Source organism: Pteropus alecto, unplaced genomic scaffold (assembly GCF_000325575.1).
Source record: "Pteropus alecto unplaced genomic scaffold, ASM32557v1 scaffold105, whole genome shotgun sequence".
In the NCBI taxonomy this organism is placed as follows: domain Eukaryota; kingdom Metazoa; phylum Chordata; class Mammalia; order Chiroptera; family Pteropodidae; genus Pteropus; species Pteropus alecto.
In genome coordinates this window covers 739,437-762,230 of record NW_006436294.1, presented here as the reverse complement: position 1 = coordinate 762,230, position 22,794 = coordinate 739,437, and the positions used below count along the sequence as shown (strand labels likewise).

Below are 22,794 nucleotides of genomic sequence, written 5' to 3'. Positions count from 1 at the left end.
AAATGAATTCCTCACAGCTCTAAAATTCTATCAGTATGAAATCATTTTTGAGGTTCCCCATAGCTCTAAAGTGTTTATTCCCATGAGTTATAATGAATGTGAACGTGGGGATTCGTATGCTTTCTTGGTTTGTTTGTCTCTTAAAATCAGATAATGAGAATTCCCATAGCAAACATGGCTTACTGAGGTCTGTGACCTCCGAGAAGGAAGAGAAATATGAGTAATGATGTAGCAAATGCTGAGAGAATTACTTATTAGACGGTATTTAATATTTAATTTCTTCTAGTGGTTTAATGACGGACAATACCGGGTTGTAAAATTGTGCGCCATTTTAGTCAGTCCATTTGTTTTGAAGGGAATAGTGACTGAGATATTTAACTGACAGACAACGGTTTCTTTTGAATATTTAATTAGTGACTTGGTGGTGCTTATCAGAATTACCTATCCGGCTTTTTTCAAATGTGCATGTCAGCTGTGATCGACAAGCCATTTTCTGCCAGCGTTGCCTAGAAGTGATAGAGCTGGGCGCTTACGTAGCCTGAGTATCCACAGCTGGGGTACTGGCTTTTGTGGTTTCCTTTTTGTTGTCTGCAGACCCCAGGATATAGACACTGTGGCCTTAAGGAACTGCCTTAAGCCTGCTCTACGTCAGGCGCTTCATCCATAACAAGATGACAATAAGATGCCTGCTGCCAAAACTTTACCATTTTTAAATATGAAAGGAGTTGATGAATATGAAAGAGTTTGAACCAATAAACACCAGTATCCAAGCACTAGACAGTAGTAGTATTATTTCTGAAACAGATGAGTCGAATGCTGTCACACAGGAGCAGGCTGCCTTGCTCTCCCATTGGGTTGGAACTCTGCCCAACACAGGACAGACGTCAACAGCCAGAAAGCCCCCAGGCATCCCCGTCCCTTCTCCCGCTCTGAGCTCCCATAGCCAGTCTATCGCAAGTTCCTGACAAGTCCTGAATGTCCCCAAGTCTATCCACCTGTGTCTCTGCCCCTTCCGCGATAGTGCGGGAGACACTCCTTTCAACCCTTTCCAACCTACCGTCCACAGTGGCACCAGCGTGGTGATTTTCTTATGATGACGGCCTAGACCCCTGCTCTTCAGACAAAGGCGGAACTCTGTCCTGGGACCCACCCACCTTTTAGGTCTGATGTGTCTCCCTCCGATGGTGGCATTCTTCATCTCCTCCTCATTCCCAGAGACGCAGTGCCCTTCATTCAGTTCCTTGAAAGACGCACGTGCCTTTTTCTGCCTCTGAGCTGTCTGAATTTTTACTCCTCCTTTGCCTGAGATGCTCTTCCCTTATTCTCAGCTCAAGGAACCTTTTCTGGGGAGCTTCCCTGCCCTCCCTTCGGTTGCAACTTAATCACATTTTTAAATCCCTCCTCTTTTTCTCGGAAAGCATATACCGTGTGTGTGCGTGTGTGTGTGTGTGTGTGTGTGTGTGTGTGTGTGTGTGTGACTATTAATCCTGCGACTGTCTTTCCTACCTAACAATAAGTGCAATGGAAATAGGGAATGGGTCTGATTTGCTTGCTCACCAGGATCTTCTCAGTATCCCATACTTGACTGGTGTTTATTTATTTATTTATGACGGAGCGTGGAAGGGAGGGAGGGGAGAGCGGGAGGGAGGAAGGGAGGGGATTAACGTGGGGCTGGAGTTAAAGTCCAGTTGGTACTTCTGGCTTCTTTAGAGGATGTATGGCAATAGAATTTCAATGTTCAAGAAGGTGAGATAAGCTTTGGTGGACCAGGGTTCAGGTTGCTGCTTCTGCCAGGCTTCTGGACTGTTTCTCTCTGACTCAAGTACTGGATAAGGCTAAAAACTGCAGATAAAATATTTTCGGCACCAGCAGTGGAACAGGAATCGTACCAAGGGAAGATGACCCGATGAATCTGCCAATTTGTAACTCCAGCGATCCTGCACAAAATCATTATGCTCTTCTTTTCATAGTTTATGTGCTGGTAAAAATACTCGTGGCTTCCACAGTCTTTAAAGAGATGGTGTCATGAAAGAGGCAACACCCAATTTTATTAAACGTAATTACTCTTACTGCTTATTTCTTATGACGAATCTCAATAAAGCTGCGTTGTCAAGAAAACATATAGGATGTGTCGACCTCAGAAAGAGGAAATCGACATTGATGTTGGATTGGATGGACAGATGGATGGATGGATGGACAGATGGACGGACGGACAGACAGACAGACTGACAGACTAATGAGAAGGATTTTTGAGTCCTACTGTCGTTTGTCTGCTCCACTTTGGGGACAGGTCCGTAAGTAATGAACGAATGAACAGGGCTGCTGGGGAGAGTATCGCAGCCAAAATGAAAAGATTGGTAGGAGGCTCAGGCCATAGCACCACCAGCAAACAGCCTGGTTAATGCAAATGTATGCCTGTGATATTTTACCTGATCTTTCCAAATCATTTGATGGAAAGCTGAGAGACTGTGTTTAATACAAACGTTATTTCTCCAATATGGTGTATTTTACCAAAGGAAACAAAACAAAAAGAGAGAGAAAGGACGATTTCTCTTTCTCGGAGTGTTCTCTTTGACCTTTAAAAACTAAGCAATAGTTAAAGGAGGCAGTATTGGAACTCCACTGAGCCACTATTTTGATGAAACGTTGAAGGAGAAACCTGTATTTCAAAGCTCACTTCTTTCCTTTGAACCAACACTGATGCCAAATAATCTGCTCGGAGCTCTCATACTAAAAAAAGAAAAATACTTGGCATTTGTAATATAATTTCTATTTTTAAGTTTTCTGCGGTTTAGCGTGCAGCTGGTGTAACTTGGTTAGGGGACGAGCCCTGTTGCTTCTCAGACGCGAGGCAGCCCCGAAAGGCCTCTTCCCATCCAGACCCCCGGCAGCCTCTCGTTCCTGCGCTGTTCACTACCTAGTAGGAATATTTTTTTCCCTTCTCACATGGCATCTCTGTCACCATTTGCAAAACTCTGCTGGGTAGAGGAAATGAGCTGTTATCGGGCCGTGATTGCTGATTAGTTCCTGTGCCTGCCCCTGGCTGGCGGTGGTGTCAGACCCCCGGCTGGGGGTACAAGTGAGAGCAGCACCCTCTGGCGGCTGCCCCCCAAACCCCAGGAGAGGGGAAGCTCTACCAGCAGCACACCCAGAACCTGCCGCCTCCTGGCTTCTGAGTGTTTCTCCCTCCAGACCACAGAGGGCAGTTATACAAACATACTTCCTGTACTTAAATACAAGGCCATTGTCCACAGGACTCACGGTGGGAGCGAGGAACCCCAATCTGAATGCCTCTGGTCATCGGACTTGGATTTCTAGAACCACAGACATTCCAAGTTTGAAAGGATGGTCAAGGCCACCAAAGGCCCCTTCGAATTGAAGCAGGACTCCTGTCCCCAGTGTCCTGGATGGGGGCAGGAGCGGGACTCTTAGGGCTAAAAAACTTCAGAAGGAATCAGGAGGCAGCCTGCATTTTGTGTCCTACCCGTTCTGGCAGACAGGCCAGTGGCTTTCTGGGGGACAACTCCTGAGTCGAGGAGATAGGCAAGTCAGCCCCTCCTCTGCCCCAAATCTAGCACGGCTCCCCTTTTGTGCTGGATGAGCCTGCTGTCCCTCCGGGGACCACAAGATCCGCCTCCGGCCCCCACCTTCTTCGGCCCTGTCTCCCATGACTCTCTCCCTCTTTCACTCAGTTCCAGCTCAGTCTCTCCTAGAAGTCCTTCGAGTGTCCCCTCCTGGCCTTACCATCGGCTGGTCCCTCCGCCCGGAGCGTCCTTTACCCAGACGTCCGCATGGTTCACTCACTCTCCTCCTCCACGTTTTGGCTGGAAAGCCACCTTCTCAGGGGGAGCATCTACCCTGACGTTCTTATTTAAATTTGTCACCTCTCTTCCACGTGGCATCACTGCCCACCCCCCACATTGCCCTCCCCTTTACAGTGTTCCATTAAAAAAAGAAAAATCACTTTTTCCTTCTACCACTCCCGATAATGAATTTAGCTCTGCTGCCAGCAGGGCAGGGGCACAGATAGGAAACTGTCGTTTTTTGCGAGTGCATCCCGGAGTGGAGGACAGCGCCTGGCCTGTCCTAGGCACTGAAGAAATATTGGCTGGGCGATGCATGAGGGAAGGGATTTCCATCAGTCACTGGGTCTGGACGTTTCTTCTCATTCTCAGACCAACACAGGCTTCTTCTCTAGACGTAGAGTTTAAAAGTAGAGTCTTTGGAAAAGGGGCTGGACGTTTGCAGTCAGCAGACGCGGTTCATTCTCAGCCCCCACCGCCTGGCCGTGGGCACAGACAGGTGTCTTCACCTCTTGAGCCTCACATTTCTCATCGGAAAAGTGGGTGTCATAACCCCCATACTGACCTGTTATTGTAAGGGGAAAATATTTTTTATAAAGTGCCAGGCATCTAGGAGAAACTTAATAAATTTAACTATTATTTTTGCAATGGTCACAGTTGGATACAGCTATCTGTCACGAATTGTTTAAAGATTGAATAGCCCGAATTGTAGAGCAGACAGCAGGCATATCGGAAGTGGGTTTTTAAAGTCTCTGTAAAGGTGACTAGCTCGTGTCTTATCGATCATCCTTCTTTATCCCTTTTACTGGCTACGAGTGTTTGCTGATAATGGAACATTTACTCCACATCATTCCTTTGGATGCCTGACTGGTTTACTCCCCTTTTTTGCATCTCTGCTCAGATGTAACCATATCAGAGATACCGTCCCTGACCCCACAGGAAGGAGGAGCCCGCTTCTCCTCTCTTTACCTTCTCCTCTTAATCGGCTTTATTTTTCTCCATAGCACTTTTCATCGGTGCACGGGAAATGCTATGTGTTTTTACTTATTTGTTTATCGTCTGTGTCCCCATAGGGTGATGGCGGGATTTAGACTGATTTGTTGACTGACACATCCTCAGAGCTGTACGCTTACTGATTTGAAGTGACTGCTCTTTATTAAGCAATCGCCTGGGAATGGAGTTTGAAGACAGGCAATTGACCTGTGCCTCCCCCAGCGGTGTATGCCACGGGTAGGAGGCCCATACATCGTGGTGTGTCCAGGACACTCCAGATGTATGCCTGTCTCCTTTCACACTCAAAAGTGTCCCAGTTTGCAAAATAAATGACATTGTCACATGAGTCCAAAAGAATTATGGAGTCCAAAAGAATTAAGTATGACACATAATCCCTTATTAAAGGAACACAGAGTCTCAATGAGAAAGGAATAGAAATTACTATTGATAGTCACAGCTAACATATACTGAATGCTCATCATAGGCCAAGGGCCCTATGTAATTTCCTCTCTCTGTCACGACACCGCATGAAGTAGGTACAGTTGTCCCATTTAATATATGAGGAGCCTGAGGCTTACAGAGGTTAAGTAAATACCTCATCTTCCCAGACTAGCAAAGGCAGAGCTGGGGATTCAGAAGCAGATCTTTGCATCGCTCAGTCTCAGTTGCAGAGACTGTGGTGGGGCTTTTCCGTTCGTGACCGTCTTTTATCCTGTGGCAATCCCGGAAGGTTAATTGTCCCACTCTTTTTAAATTGGTGAAATAGGCTTAGCTGTGGTCAGCGGCGGAATGAGGATTCAAATCTAGAATGAGCATATTTATGAAAAACATTGCAAACGGGGTGGTGTTGCACGTGAGTCACCGTGGGCTGGAGACATTTTATGTTCCTGGCTTTTATTATATTTTTACTACCTAATGTGACACAAAGTGTATAACTCAGCATTGTAGACCAAAACACACTGCACTTACGAATAGCCACCATGTACTTACATTTGGAAAAAAACATTTTATTTGATTCAAACGTTAAATAAGCACACTTGGAAAAGCAGGGGTAAACTAAACCCTTGTGAACAGATTAGCCGATGTTTATTCCCTACTACAGATGTCAACTGACGTTTGTCCGCAGATTAGCTGTCATTTTCAAGGCATTCTGTTCTCTGTCCTCATCAGAGAAAACAGTGCTGGGAAACCGTTTTATCCCTCCCACCCTGTAAAACAGTTGGGAAACTTTGTAAAGTGATTCCATATAAAGTCATCTTCTCTATGAATTGGGCTACTCGACTCTGTCCTAGAAACTCTTTTTTACATCTTTCTTAGATCAATGTGATATTCCTTTGTAACAGTAAACACCCTTTTTGTAAAGCAAAGCCGAAGATAATATGGGCTTCCTTGGAGAGTCAGTGGCAAGACATAGGTGACTTGAGAAAACGCTCCAGTTTTTGGTCGCTACTGTACTTAGTCAACCCTGCACAACAGATGCATTTTAACAGAAAACAAGCTCTTGGGAAGCTGCTATTTTTAGCTCAGTAACTAATGATGAATCAAAATGTTTCTTCAAACCCAATTACCCAATAAAAATTGCCATAGTAACCATCACATTACAGGACGCCTCCTTCATGCTCACACCAAAAAAATTCCTTAGGAGCTGCCGCCACCACCTCCTTGACATTGCCATCTGCGACACAGGGAGAAGAAGGGAGAGATGGCAGGGAGGCTGGCGAGGAGGAGCTAATTCTGACTGGTGCACATCGCCGGGTGGAAGGAGTCTCGGGGCAGAGACCTAGGGCTAGAGAATCATTTTCCGTGGAACTCTCCGGTGGTTTTCACCAGGATCTAGAAGGGATTCAACCCCCAAGGGCATCAGAGTACACAAGACTAGAGCTCACTCAAGGGGCCCTTTCCTACCACATACTGTGGGGCCACCCTTCCCCCGCCCCCGCCTCCTCCCCTCACCCCTGGAGGAATTGCTGCCTGCCTCTTTTCTTGGCCAACTCCTCCTCATTCTTCAGGTTTCATTTAAGTATTTCATTCATCAGAGGTTTTCCTTTAACTACTTGGTCTAAATTAAGGTCCCCAATAGATGCCCCATAGAGAAGGCACCTTAGTTATTTTTTTGTTTTGCTCCTGGAATCTAAAACAGAGCCTACATCATATTTGGGACTCAATGAATATTTAGAAAATGAATGAAGAAAGGAGGAAGCTACCTATGAGATAGTCCTCCTCCTCCTCCATCTACGGGTCTGGATGGTACAGACTAATTAAATTCATGAATTAAATCACTCATTCAACAAGCATTGGAGGCTACTGCATCAGTAAGGGTAATGAACACTTGCTGGTTGTTACAGATTTGATCTCCTGAGAAGTAGACTCTGAGGGGGAGATTAGTGCGCAGGGAGTCTATCAGGGGATGCTGTCGGAATCGGCACCCATGGAAGGGGAGAGAAAGGAGCTAGTTGACCTGTGATGCAGTTTCGGCAGAGGCCTGTCAGTCGCGTGGGGGGTTCTGCAGCTGAGGCGATCTTTCTGAGATATCTGAGTTGGAGTTACAAACATTTATTCTCCTGCGTCACTCAGTCTTGGGGCATGACCTTGGGTGAGAAGGCCCTCGTCGGGTCCTCCAAGGAGGCTGACGGCTGAGGGCTGTCTGCCAGCAGCCACCCTAGGAGAAGATTCTCCATGCGTCACTCCTGAAGGGAGCTCTCACGGCCCCCACAGGACCCACCACAGTCCACCCCTTGTGCCGCTAGGAACCCTTCACACGTGTTCTAAGAGCAGTTCTTCTGTGATCCTGGTGAGCCTCTCTTCTTCGGGGACACTTAGAGGAGGACAGTTAATGGGATAAATTATAGTCCCCACCATTGCTGCTGGTCTTGGGCTGCACCTGGTACACGTGGTCTCCCTCTTCTTCCGTTTGTTCTGGACTCGACTCACCCTCAGCCAGCACCTCTGCTGGTCTTGGTGGTTTACCCGATGGCCTGGTCCAGATTCTAACCTCTCAGGGGTCTGAACCTCTGGTCACCATGCCTTTTTCAGGCCGGGGTATCGCTCCTACCTGGCTGGTGACTCTTCTTGTCTACTAGTCACTCGACATGAGAAATCCAACATGCCATATTCTACAGTTCGGTAGCACTCTGGCTGTGTCGCCTGGCGGAAGTATTCAGCCTGTGGAAAGCTGGAATTCCAAAGCCACTTGAGCCCAGGGTTTCAGGCTATCATCACAGGCTCCCCAAGTAGATCATTAGGGGTAAGTAGGGCCATTCCTACTTCCTCCTCTCGTTTCCAAGACTAATGGATTCTACCTACTGGGGATGCCGTGGACCCTTTGATGTAAAGCGTCCACTGAATTTGCATGGGGGCACCCCATTCTTGAAAAGTAATTGACTTCAGGATGGCACCAGGGTGTCCCCTCATTTGATCATGGCATCAGCTTCGGGGAGTGGGGTAAGTGGTGCAGCCACTGGATCCCGTAGCCTTATTCCACTCCCACACCGTCTCCACCACCGAGGACGACTCTTGGTCTGACACGACACTGGAGGTACCTACAGTATTCTCCCTAAGCTAGACTCTCCTATGCACATCTGTCCCCCAAACTATAACAAAACTACCTTAGGCTCAGCCTTCCAGCTTCATTTAAACATTTTTAAAGCCTACCCTGGAAAGAGAACCACTCTTCAAGGTAGCCAACCCAGACTCCCAGCTCTTCCCTGGCCTCTGTGTCAGGAACTGAGAATGTGGCAAAGGCGGCTGTTTTCTCAGTGACCTGCCAGTGACCTGACCAGGAGGACCGGGAGGGTCTCTGCAGCAGGGGAGTAATCCACTGGAGTCTCACAGGCCCCAGCAGACCCTGGGCCTCCTTCCATCTGCATCCATAATGCACTTTAGACGCAATGCCTGACGGGCCCGAGATAAAGAGGGGAGAGAATTGAATCAGTGTCCACTTTGGACTGATTTGGTCGTTTGTCTGATTTGCCTGCCTGTGAGTATGGATAGACTTCATTTCCCACGGAGCGTTGCAAATGCCCCTGTGTCTGCATTTCTGAGGGACCTTCTCAGGAAGGACCCCTGATTCTTTTCCGACCACTGGCAATGTAGGAGTCACTAATTTATTTTATCACTCAACAAACATTTATTAGGCATGCGCCATTGCTAACTACACTGCCAGGGACGTTCACAATGTGTACATCTTTAGTTCACACCTGCATTGTTATATGTGTCACAATAAGACATGTGGCTACACTCTATTAGAATCACGATCTACACTAGGGTTAGATTGTAAAGCTAACAACTGAGTCAAAAATCATACCTTAAAAAAACCCTTAAATGCCAAAAATAAAAAAATAAAAAAAGTCAATAAACGAGTGTATCATGTCTCAATAATCCCAACACAGCCAAGCTTTCGCCCAGTGTGATCGAGCTCCAGACGAAGCAGGTGGCTCGCGGTCAGGAACCATAGTGTGTGAAAAAGATGTAACGTGAATCCTGGTGGCACACCCCAGCCAGTGGGACAGGCACGCTGCCGGAGGCCTCGAGGCTGCCACAGGCAAATCCTCATCTCACTGGAGATCAGGAGCTCTCGTGAGTGGGTAGCATTGTGCCAACTGAAGTGCTTTATCTCCCCTTCCCTTCCCTTCACCCACCGCGCCTCCTCTTCCTTAACCCCCTCCCCCTCCTCCTCACCCCAACTTGTAATTAATTAAAATACACATTAACTAATGTGAGTGTGAGAAAACGCTGCCTGGTTCCCTGGGGCCGTCCAAGTTTTACAGTAAAGTTCTGAGTCCCAGGCAAACCAGGACAGGTGACCACCGCAGCACCACTTACGAGTTGGCGATCCTGGGTAATTACTTCCCCTCTGGGAGTCTCACTTTTCTGCGAAATGGAGTTAATAGGACCAAGCAGAGTTGCTATTGGGTTGTCTACAAAATAGCATGTGCCAAGGCCAAAGCACTGTGTCTGGCGCACAGGATGTGGAACCGGAAGTTCCTCTCGGGTCCTCTTGCAAGGACGTTGGCCGGAGAGTCTAAATGGCCGAGTTACCTCAGGCTGGAACCGTTATGGCCACTCGAAATAGTAATGGCCACTCGTACCGTCCACCTCTCTGTATACAGTAGAATAAACATGAACGTTGCAATATCTTCAACTACTTTGCGTTAACATCGTTTATCTTTAAAATTTGCTCCATCGTCTGTTAGTTTTCCTCATATTTTAAAAAATTTAACTTCATCCTTTTACCTTGTCTATTTTTAAAGGGTTTAATCACTTCTTCTCTTTCTCCTAACCTCCAGTTCTTCCTATTTTTAGCCTTTAACATTTTTGCTTCCTCCTTAATGTCAGAGTTTTTCCAATCCGTTTTTAAAAACTCGTATGTCCCCATTCTCTCATCTTTTTAATTCTATTTTTCGGAGTTCTCTCTTCTCATTATCTTCTGCAAAGACCGCACTTCCCTCTCATGGCTTTGTCATTTCTCAGGATAGCAGTCCTTGAACTCAGGTTTTTTTTAGGTAGGTTTTTTCATCATTCGGTCTGACTCGTTACCGTATGCCGGCTGAGTTCGGCATGCCTGCATCCTCTTTCTTACCTTTTTTCTCAGATTTTTCACTTCAGGTTACTAAGTTATCGCTCGGTCATTTTTTAAACTCCTTTGTGTACTATTAGTAATTTCTTTTTCTAATTCAGTATGTGCTATTTATAAAGGGCAGGCAGGAAGCGTGGTCTCAGGGCCGACAGCTGTAGGAAGAGCCCGCGCCCCCAGCACAGGCTGCTGGGGCATCTTTTGTTTCTCCAGTCGGAATGACTAGTCCTGGGGATCCTCCTACCTGCTCTCAGCCTGTGCCTCGCTGACCCCTCAGAGAGCGAGTTTCACCTGGGCGATGTCTAGTCCTCGTGCCACGTCACACGAGAGCTTCTCAAATCCCTGACCCGACCGTGTTGCCTACCTGCTCAGACGCTCAACGAGCCACTTTTGTGACGTAAGAGACAACAAAACCGATAAGAACGACCATAACCACAACACAGTTGGTACACATGGAGCAGTGGTTATGCTACAGGATTTTTGCTAGTTGCTTTCACCAATTACCCATCAATGTTTTAGGGAAATACTCCTGTTTTAACAAGGCAGAGCAGAGGGGTGGGGATTTGAGGGCCAGAAAAACTAATTGGGCCAAGTTCACATGACAAGTAAACGGCGTTATTAGGAGCCCAGATCCTTCACCTCTAGGCTAGACAGCTAAGCTCTCCATAGCAATCCGAACCGGTACTGTCTGCCCATCAGTGAGCAGAATGACTTACCCGGGTCACCCTGAGGCAAATAAATGGTAGGGATGCAATTTAAGGCCCACTGTCTCGGGTTCCAGAGTTGGTCTCCTAATCCCTGCTCCACTGTCTTCCCCGAAGAGTAAATAATGGACGGAAACATTCTTTGTAATGTGGCACAAATACGAAATAACGCTTCATGGTCCTCTGGGATATTTCTTAACCTGGAGGAAGAAGATCTGTAATGCATCATTTGTTCAGAAATAAATAGACTAGAATTTGGGGAGAAAATGGCCTTATATTTAAATATATATCCAATATTTGTTGGATATTTGTTATCTGCTAGGCACATTCGTATTTGTTATCTGCTAGGCACATATGTATATACACTATAAAGATATATAGATATAGATATACACATGTATATAAGTTCTATGAGGCAGAGGGTTTATTCTCATTGTGAAGATGGGAAAGTTGAGACTCAAAAAGGCACAAAGCGATTCGGATGAGCTCAGATGCCTAGTGGGTGGTGGAGCTGGGGGATGCACGCCAGGTGTCTGCTCACAGAAGCTCCAGCAGCAGGCAGGTGCAAAGGCCTATGGTGGGTGGCTGCCCACCCACTTTGTCAGGACCCCCGCAGAACCCGGGCGCCCCCTGAGATTTGTGGAGAGTATCACTTTCTCCCCGGTGTTCATGTTCCTCTCCTTCTGCGGGCCCCCCTCTGCCCAGGGTATAGCGCTAATCAGGTATGGACCCCACGAGGTCCACGAGCAGACAGGCCTAAACACGTGTGCATTTCTTCAGTTGGAAGGATGACTCGTGGAAACACACTGCAGCTTGCCAAGTGCACAGGCTCTGGGATGAGTCCAGTCGGGAGATTTTGGTGCCTAGGCGTTGGGTAACAGCAGCGGAGCTGCAGAGCAGTGGACAAATGTGATGTCTGTCCTCGAGTTAGGAATGTCGGGACTTGGACGCTACCCAAGAGAACCTGAGAGAACCAAGGTCAAATGCAGCATTGCCATTCAACAGATACCTTGTCTGTTTATTATTAATCTCCTCCCCTTCTTCTCACCTGATTCTGCAGCCATTTAAAAGGCCAGTGAAGGGAATAGGTGAGGTAGAATGAGGAAGAGAGAAGCCCCCCTATCTCGTGTCATCCAGGTTTAGACCCAAACTCGGAGAGGGAGAAGCTGTAAAGCAGATAGAGTGGGCCGTGGGACACCCTCCAAGGGGAGGACATTTGGCCCAAGACCCAAGTGAAGGACATGGTTCTGTCAAGCTGCTACCAAATATTTGGACTACTACCTTGAGATTTATCTTGGAAACTTTTATTAATTTTTTTTTCTCTTTATCTCCAAACAGCTCCTTTTAAACACCTGACCAGACTCTGTTTGTGATTCTGTTTCAGGTTGTGGCCCAGGCAGTGTTATTCATGTGTATGAACACAGCTGGAATCTTCATCAGTTACCTGTCAGACCGGGCCCAGCGCCAGGCCTTCCTGGAGACGCGGAGGTGTGTGGAGGCCAGGCTGCGTCTGGAGACAGAAAACCAAAGACAGGTACCAGGGGGAAGTGCCACGTGTGCCGGTTGCCCGCTAGCCAGTCTCTGAGGGGCATGGAAATGCTTTTCTCCCCAAACACATCCTGACTTGCAACTGACCTCTCGAAGTCTGTGTCACGGAATATATCAGAGTTTAAAACAGTTACGTTACACCTACGGATCAAAGTGGATTGGTCTTATTCTCCATACTCAATTAATTGTTGCCTACAAGAAATAAAGTAATTATAGTCACAAAGTGATTTTATGACACCTTTGGCCACTATCTGTGTTTGTGAACGGGGCCATGGTTTTCAAAAACCATTAAAATCTTCATCACTGACCCTTTTTTTTTGAAATGATAAATTGTTATTTCAAATCAAAGTTTTTACTATAGGCAATTCAAATTATAGTAAGCCCATAGAAGAATCTTGTACAAGTGTAGCTCCTAATGCCTCATCCTGATTTCCAGAAGAGAGAACTGAACACAATGCATTTATGAGACACGCTAGGGTCCTGGGGCAGGGGATGCAGGAGCGGGAGCATCTCGGCTCAGGGGAGGGGTCCTGGGTTTGAAGAGGTTCAAATAAAGGCGTTTCTTATACATGGTAATTAGCTGGGTGTTATAAGGATTTTCAAAATCACTTTGGCCTTAAACTATATGTTTCCCCCGCCAAGTAAAATTCGCTTTTAAGAGTCAAGTTTTACCCCTATTAAAAATTATTCATCTCTTAAAAACGTATGCACAGTTTTCAAAGTGGAGTAACAGGAATGTGTTGAAAATGGTTACAGAATCAACGTATTTCATGTTCAACATGTTCGCATACTTTTGGCAAGTCTGTGCTCAATGGATGTATTAGTTCTGCCAGACTAGGCTCTTTTTTTTAGAGTATGTCTATGGATACACACTTGTCATTTTAAGTTTTATATAATAATGGTTTAAGAAAGTAGCTAAAAAAAAACGCAACATTTTCTTCATCTTAATGTGATCAAATCATCAGTAAAACATGGACCTTTGAAGTGAGAGAAGCCAGGCCAGTGTGATAATGGGTGAGGCAGACAGACAGGGTGCAACTCGCCAAGACTCAACTCCCACTGCCATATGTTATTGCCAGAGGTGCAGAGGAAGCTACTGAATTTTCAGATCCTATGTGGACTTCACAGGATTCAGAATTAGGAAATGTCTACGTTACTGTCTAAAACAACTATGGAACCTCATAACAGATTTATTGTATTTGCTCCGAATAGCCCTATAAAATATTTTAGGAAAATAATTTGAAGAAAGAAATCACCTTGCACAATACACACAAGTATCTTCCAGGACTATATGCTGCGTTCTCTGCAAAACGGAGCAGCTGCCAGACTAACCCATCACCCTTTCCATAGGATCTGTGCCAATTCAGAGAATGCGGCCGTGTGAATAATTTATTCGACTGCTCTTGCCGCTCTTGTGGGCGAGTTGTCTGGGATCCTCAGTCTTTTATTTATGAAATATTGGAGACGCCGAAAACTATTGCCTTGTCGTACCCGTAAGACTTCTCTTCTTTTCCCCTCCTTCAAGTTGAGTGTTTGGAGTCGCTGTGATGTCGTCGCCTACCACGGTAAAAGGACCTTCCTCTAGCCTCTCTGATCTTTATTTTTCTAAGTTGGCGGAAAGAGGAGGAAAATGATAACACACGGAAGTGAGAACAAGTAGGATGTAGTGAAAAGTTCACTCGAGTTCATGCCACCGCTCTCTCGGCTTCTCGTGGGGTCCCCAAGCCACTGAGCTCTCAGCCTGAGGTTCCCCACCCGTACCTGGGGCGGCATCTCTTTCCAGCACTGTGTTTGCCTCAAATGAGATATTAGATGTAAAGCAATACGAAATTATAATAAAGGACTATCTTTTGGTGGAAGATTTCTTGTTCCGAGGATTAAGTTAAACAAGCTGTGGGTTTGGTAGAGTCCCGTGGTCACGTGATGATGAGGTGTTTCTGCTGTATTGACCACCCTTCTTCCTCAGCAGTGGTATCTAAGATGCTGGCTCTGTATCGTTCAGTGCTACAGTTACTTTCCATTGACACCTGATCTCTGCTTCGGGTTTCCATTATCCCTGAGAACTTCCTCCGTGGAGACGAGCAGAGAAGTTTTTCAAGTGAGACTGCCCAGGATGTGAAACCTTTGCTTCTTACTTACCATCCTAGTGAGCGCGAGCAAGCCACAGGTCTTAGTGTTTCCATCTGTCCCATGGGGAGGATAATACCCCGCCTGAAGAGGTTCCTTAATGGTTGGAAATAGTGTGTGCAGTGCCCTTGCCGCTCAGTGAAGAGTTCCTATTAGCATGATTGTGCATAATGATTTTTGTGAGTCAGCCAACAAAGCACAGTCCCAGGAGGACTCATTTGAGAACACATTGTGGGTTGGCTTGTCTCAATTGAAACCCAGGCAAGTGGACGGAAATGAGGGTTGTGGTTCTCAGGTGTGCATGGATCGGAACTCAGCATTAGGCTCCCTGTCTTTTACACTGTCACGTGTCATTAACAGAGCCATCCCCACTTACCTCTCATCAGAGGTAATTATAACACCATAACTTAGAAATTCTATACTGTGTGAAGGAGACACTGTAAGGGCCTGAGTGATGGCAGATCCTTTTCCCTTGGGAAATCATCCCAAAGGACGGGATTTTCTATTACATTTCTAAATGCAGAATCAGGAGACCTTATTCCACAAGAATGTTCAAGTTTTGTAGGATTTTTCAAGCATGGGTTTAGCTCATGGTAGGATACAAAGGAAATATTTAAATCACTTAATATGTTCAACCATGAATTAATTATTTATTGAGAGTCTATTATGTGCCATGAGTTTTGCTGGACATTGGGAGTATAATGATCACTAGCGATTGGTCCCTGGTCTTACAGAGCTTACCATATGTACAAAGAGATGGATGATTATACAGATACCTGTGGCAGTGGTATATGGGTCACACCTAAACTGGAGGTGGACAGAAGGCTACCTAAAAGAAACAGTGCCTGACATGTGAAGAGCATTGAGCTTGCCGAGCCGAGAAGCAGTGAGGAGTACCACATAAAGATCAAATAACACACATAAACATCCTGAAGGAAGGGAGAACATAGTTTGTCAGGGCAATTAGGACTGCTACTATGATAACCCATTCCCATAATTCATTTATTTATCCATTCATCCACCCATCCACCCATCCATCCATCCATCCATCCATCCATGGTGGAGTTACAGAGCTCAATCTCTACCCTGGATTGGGCCTGGAGGATGAATAGAACTTTAATTATTGGAAGAGAGGGAAGAAAGAATCGTAACTGACGTTACGATACATCTGATGTAGTTCAGCTACACTGGGTACACAGCTAGCAGGTTTTCTCTGCTACCCTTTACAAAGTTGCGCACTTTCTTCAATGCATACCATGGCACCTTTCCAGTCGATGAAAAATGGATATTTATTAACAATGCACCAGGCATTGTTCGATGTGCCGTGGATACCAAAATGAAGAAAATCTGTTACAGGTCCCTATGACAGCATGCCACACTGGACTTCGATCACTGCATGCCTGTTTGTTGAGGTAAACTGCGAGCCCCTTAAGGGTGACTCATAGCTCACCCCTCTATATAACCCACCCAGCAGTGCCTGAAAACCAGTATGGAGTCTATGGTTATGAAAAGACTGAGATCATCAGTATTTAATAGTGGTTACTAATCATTTTTCCAAAGAAACATCGCTAAACCATAGCTAGAGGACACACGGCGCGTGAGCCACACTGCCTCTGAGGTGGCGGCCCCCGCACCATGATGAGATGCTTGAGGTCCTGGGTAACAAGCATCTTCCTCGGATAACCGGAGCTTGCACACGTGGTGTTTCAGGTCACAAGCAAGCAGACAGGAGAGACCAGCAACTGTTAGAAACCTTTGCTCGATGTCTCTTTCAAACTAGGCTTCCAACAGAGCTCCTTGAAGGTGGCTCTCTGCGACATCTCCTTCCCCTCCCGTAGTAGCTGGCAGAAATGACTGAATGGTCCCAAATGTGGACATGTTTACTTTAGATGATTGACTTCAGGAAGTTGAGCACATACTGGCCCTTTTCTTCAGAGAGGCAAGGACTTTGTTCTTTTTCTTTTCTTTTTTTTTTTTTTAACAATTTTATCACCAATTATACCTTCCTCCAAGTGGTGAAGATTAAGGATTAGGATGAACAGTTATTCTCCCAAAGGCAGATGTTGTGCTCAAGGCATATTAGAGAGGACTGTGATGATAATGACATTGAAGTCATTCTCCTCTGCAGGAAAAAACTTCAGTAGCCATGTTCCCTCCAAGGTTAACATCCAAATGCCCATACATGGCCCAACGGGCCCTGCAGGATCTAGCCTCTGTCCCCTCCCGCAGCTTCTTCCCCGACCCCGTCGCCACTCACACCGAATGATCATCAGCTCCCTGACCCACTGTTTCGCTACCCTGTGCCCTGTGGTTCTCTCAGCCTGGAAAGTCCCCGTCCCTCCTAATGTCTCGACTCTGGAAATTCCACTCCAGCATCCTCCATGAGGCTCGCTTTCATCTCCCTGGGTTCAGGCGAAACGTTTTTCCTGTGCTTCCAGCACGCCTTAACGTTAACTCCGTTATAGAACCTCCCAGCATTTGTGCCATTTACTCGTCTGCATTTCTGTCTTTACGTGGCCAATAAGGACTAATGAAAGGAAGCTCCTCTGTCTCGTTCATCTGATTCCCTGGTATTTATTCAGCACAGTGGCTGGAATATAAGATCTTCTGATTAATGTTTATTTAACTGAGTTATATGGAATTCAAACTTTGGCTCCTGGCTTCCCATCCACCTGCATGAGGGTCATGTCAAACTAATTCTCCTGTGCCCGTTGTGACTCCCACTAGAATCTTGGCAGAAGGAGGACGCTCGTCCGATTCAGGAGAGACTGGGCCGATCACGTCTTCCACAGACCTGCTCGGGGAATTTTCCATCTGGAAGCCATGTCTTTAAACATCTCTCTTTGGGGAGTTAGATTCTAATTATTGTAGTTTTTGTAATCCCACTTCTCCTCCCAAATGATCCAAATGGCCCATGCTTATTTTAAATATTAAAGTGAATTAATTGTTTTTCTTTCAGCTCTGAGAATTGCCGAAACCTACTTATGGTAATCATGGCATTTCGGAGCGTTTCAGAAGCTCTGGGGGCACTGGAATAAAGTTTCTGATGATGCCATATGTCGCAGCAGCAGGAAGATTATTATTAAATGCAGCAGATGTTTTAGCTGTGTTAAAGCGGTTCTGTTTAAATTTAACATCTCTGTTAGACAACGTCGATGTAAGCTAGTGGTTCGGACAATAGATTGGGTGAGAAAGTTGGGTTTCCCGCTCAGTTCCAAGTTAGTGTCCCATAGCATCTAGGAAATAGTTTTTAAAGCTACAGATAAGTGTTAGCTAGTAAGCCAGAGCTTTGTCATTCATTCATTCATTCATTCATTCATTTCTTTATTCAAGGAAAAGTCAAGGTTGACCTGAAAGTTATTCATTCATTCATTTATTCATTCATTCATTTTTTTATTCAAGGAAGAGTCAAGGTTGACCTGAAAGTGGCAGAATCACAGCAAATTTGTTTTTTTCTGTTCCAACTCGATGAATTCTTATCATGGTCCAAAAACCTCTCGAACCTCCTACCATCAAGCCATTTTTCTGCTATTGTCCACCCCTTACATTCAAACCACCTGTGTACCATCCGTCATGTTCATCCTTGTCTGTTATAAATATATTTTACATAACGATTCTCTAGTTTATGCTAGATTATTCCTGGTTTCCTGAACATTCCTATCACCCATTATCCTCATGCCTTTGCTTATGCTTTTCTCCCTACCTGGTGTAATGCCCCTTTCATCCCTAAACGGCATGCACTCTTCAAAGCTCAGCATAAATGTCACCTCCTCTACAAAGACCCTCCCTGTTCCCCCCAGCTGTGACCTCCGTGAGTGTTTCATTCGTATATTGCTTATGGGGTTCATCTCTTTCTACAATCTGCTATTCCCTTACTTTGTTTTTAATTCTACATTACAAACTCTTTGAAGATTGGATATATGTTTCATTCATGTTCTTCACAATAGCTGTAGGTCCAGAAGGGGAAAAACCCAAGCTGGGAAGAAAAGCGGAGACAATGAATATATAATGAGTGCTATAATTGTGTTTTCTGAATATTCTACTCAAAAAAATATTTGTGAATGAATAGATTTGGGAAATACTCTGCCTTTGCGATATGATTTCTGGGGTCCTTGCACTCCAAAACCGGACGTCCAATCTCTTCAACAACTTAAACTTCCTCCATCTGCCAGTCCAATTTCACCTTTTACTATTTCTTTAGATTAGTGACTTTAGCTTAGATGGAGTTCTGCCTAAGCAAAATTTAAAAAAAATGAATTTCACCTAGAGGCATCTTTTTGACCATCTTACTCCTACAAGCTTCTCTGCCTCTGTGCTCCACTTCTGTCATGGCTTCATTTTATTTCTTTTCATAGTTGTGCTTTCATTTCTTTCAGGTTTTCTTGGGAGAAAAGGTAAAAGGTTATTCCAGTCATCATCATGCCCCAATATAGAATGCTCCACAGCTATGCTGTCTAGGAGAATCCCTCGCGATGATGGAAATATTCTCTATCTGCATTATCCAACAGCCATGAGCCATATACGACTGTGGAGAAGCACGTGTAATGTGGTTAGTGTGACTGAGGAATTGATTTTTAATTTTAATTAATTTAAATTTAAATAACCATTTTTGGCCTCTCGTCTCTACTTTGGTGATTTACCATGACTCAGCCTTTGCTTCTGGACTGTTGCCATGTCAATATCTCTAACACCCTGTACCTCTCTGCACGCCTGGTGCCCATCATCAACATCCTGCTAGACGGCTTCGCCTTCCTGTCCCACCGGGACCACCGGCTCAGCCTGTTCATGACCCTCTCATCCCCCTGAAACGGACTTCCTCTCAATGCGACGCATCCTTGTACCTGCTCCATCCACACCAACTGTGGTGCCAATTCCTGGTGATGCTGTCGCCAGCACATGCGTACTAACTGTCCCTATCTTTCTTTTTCTAACACCGTTTAAACCCTCCCACAAAATAGCTTTCTGACTGGTGCTCACCACTTTCTAACTAGTGTGAATTGGTCTAGCCACCCAGAGTCACTTAACCCTAAAATATTCCTTTTGAAAAAGAAGCCGTGTTTTGCTTTTTCCCATTTTCTTTGTGAAGTAGGAGACTCTACACCCATATCAGACCTCAAGGATGAGTGTACAGAGTATGAGCCACTGTTTTCTCTCCGTCTATTCTTGCCCCTCCCCATCTAGGGTAATGTAGTCATTGCCTTAGACTTTTTGTGGGGTAAAAATGTGGATCCTCTCCTCCAGCAGGGAGCCCACCGAGGCAGCGAGCCTCACAGTGGCCCAGCTGCCCTCTCCGGCTGGAGAGCTGAACCCAGTACAGAAAGGAGGCATGAACCAGAGGCTCTCTCATTTTGTATCCACAGTCGCCTTTTCTTTGCCAGTAATGAAGTAACTGGTCTTGATTCCCATATACTTCCCATATCTATTTCTCATTTGAAAGGTGAGGCATGTAATTCGCATCTCAAAACCCCAGCGCAGAGTGTAACACCTGTCGGGGCCATCTTCTTAGTGCCCAGTTTTGATTCGAAGAGACCTCACACTAAAGCCTTCCCATGGATTGCTACTGCCCATAAAATGCAAACCGCTCTCAGTCCCTGGCGTTACAGCCCATCCACTACCTGGCTCCAGCGTGACTTTTCAATCCTGTCGCTTGCTACCTCCATCGCTCACCCGGACCAGCAAACGCACCCTCCACTTCTGCGCCTTTGATCGCTTGCTGGTTGTCCCCTGCGCACCCTTCAGATCCCGTCTCTGTTCCTCTCCTCTGCCTTTCTCCATGCCCCACAGGAGGCTCAATGTTATGGATGTATCAACAGGCTCATTGCCCTCTAGCTTCGGCTTGGGATTGGCCAGTGGAGGCGCTGGATGGAGATTAGAAGATTGGAGAGCAAATCTCCTACCCTGCCAGGCTGTGGAATGGCAGTGGCTGCATTTCTGGACCAAAGGCCATAGCTCCTGTCAGGCAGCAGCTACAGGATCTGCCAGGTTCCACTGGTATTTGTAGATCTTCTCTTCCTACCCTTTTAGGTGCCTTACCATCCATTGTTGGCTTCCTTCACTTTTCATTAAACTCTTTTCCAGTACTCCTTTGGAGTACCAATTGTGTCCTCCTAAGACCCTGAATTACATGCTCCCATTGTTCCGTTTGCCTAAGAGGCCCCACTCCCATCTCTCTCCATTCTATCTGTGAGGCTGTTCAGTAGAGCAGAAAGACTAGGGGTCAGGACAATTTTACTCTGTCCAGTGCAGTAGCCACTAGGCACACATGGAGATGGAGCACCTGAAATGTGCCTCGTCTAAACTGAGATGCACTGTGAGTACAAAATGCAGACAATACCGAAAAAGGAATGCAGAGCATCTCTTTACAAGTCGGTTACATGTTGAGCACTCGTTGAAATGACAATAGTTGGGGTATATTTGGCTAAATAGAACGTACTGTTGACTTGAATTTCAACCGTTTCTTTTCATTTTTTTTTTAATGTGTGCACTGGGAATTTTTTAATTCCATAGGTGACTCACATTATATTTCTATGGGACAGTGCTGCCCTAATGGTTGGCCCATGGCAATTTCCAACTCGCTGGTGTGACTCTCGGCAAGCTGTCGAACCCGTTTGTACGTGAGTTTCTTCATCTCTCAATTGGAAGTGATCATTCTTGCCCTAACCCATGGGCGTGTTCTGAGAGACAAATAGCATAATGCCTGAAGAAGTGTTATTTCAACTGTAAAGAACTCTACAAATGTTAGGGCTATTTCTGTGAAAATCTCACTAACGCCCCAGTCTGATGCTCAGATGTTCCTCCTCCAGGAAGCCTCGTCTACTGTTTCCAGTCAAGAGCTATTTCTTTTTCTTTGGCACTCAGACATTTTTAGTCGACGCGGGTTTTTCACACTCTGCCTGGTATTGTGGTTGGCACTCTGATTCCCTCTAACTGCTGGTGAGATTTAGGGCAGTGAGCAGAGGCCCAGTGCTACTGGCCTGCGACCCTCCTGTGGCAGCTGACTTCACCCCCAGCCTTGTGTTTACCCCATGTGGGTGGACCGCGAACTCTTGCATTCTCTCTGGCTGCCTGGTTCCTTGCAATCTTTCCGGCACGCTCTTTGCATTTTCTGGCATGGTGGGAGTAGTGAAAGCTTTGAAGGAGAACAAACCCAGGTTTGATTGCCAACTGGACGCCTGAGTGACCTTGGGTATGTCACTTAAACTCTGAATCTTGGTTCTTTCATCCGTCAAAATGAAAACCTTCTGCATCTCAAAGGTGCTCTGAGGAAATCGAGCAATAAAGAGGAGTGTCTGAGACCAAGGTTGGCCCTCGAACTTTTGAACCACCTGAGCCATATCTTGAGTTTTAAAGCAGAACACATGCCGATTCCAGTAACCACGGTTTCCTTCTTGCTGTTTGTATTCTTATTCGGATTTGGCCTCCTGAGCAGCACTAATTTCCCCCTGATTCCAAGAGAAGCCATCACCCCGTGCTCATTTACATACAATTAACATTTCCCGAGGCAGTTTAGATAGAAGAAATGGATCCCCATCACTGCCCTCAAGCCTTTACTCCAGCCTGGGGAAGCCACCAGCAGCCCAAGAGCCAAGTGGGGGCCTTTTATCTCATAAATCTGTCCAGGAAGTTTTGACTAAGGGAATAGGAATTAGAAATCTATGCAGCCCAACTAGAAAGTGCTGAAGGGAGGGCGTGCTCGTTGCCTGCACCTAGCTCAAGGCACATTTCCAAAGTGATAGCAGAATAGAACAGGGGTGAAATAAATATGTATTTAAAAAAAAAAAAATGATCCATGCCTAAAATAGCATATTTTGGCTGGATTTGTGAATGGGTCCATTTCTGGGAATTCTGTATCCTCTATTTTACATAAACCACACTCAAAATAAGAGAGTACAAATAGTTCAAAAAATACTTTTAAACCCATCTGAATACAGAACCATTCTGTTTGTTTGTTTCTAATCTTTTGCAAATCCTGCCCATACCCACTTTGAAAGCAATTTTTAGAAGGAAATTCTGAATATTTACAAAGCACTTAACATATTTTTCAAAG

At 45.7% G+C, this 22,794-nt stretch overlaps 1 protein-coding gene across 2 annotated transcripts in view; it reads left to right on the top strand.

The window, feature by feature from the left end:
- ADCY8 (adenylate cyclase 8) overlaps positions 1-22,794 on the top strand; it is a 159,260-nt gene that overhangs the window by 11,705 nt on the left and 124,761 nt on the right. For both annotated transcript variants that reach the window (XM_006912922.1, XM_006912923.1), the window contains exon 2: positions 12,457-12,606. In XM_006912922.1, the coding sequence (XP_006912984.1) occupies positions 12,457-12,606 (150 nt within the window). The remainder of the gene's footprint in view (positions 1-12,456; positions 12,607-22,794) is intronic.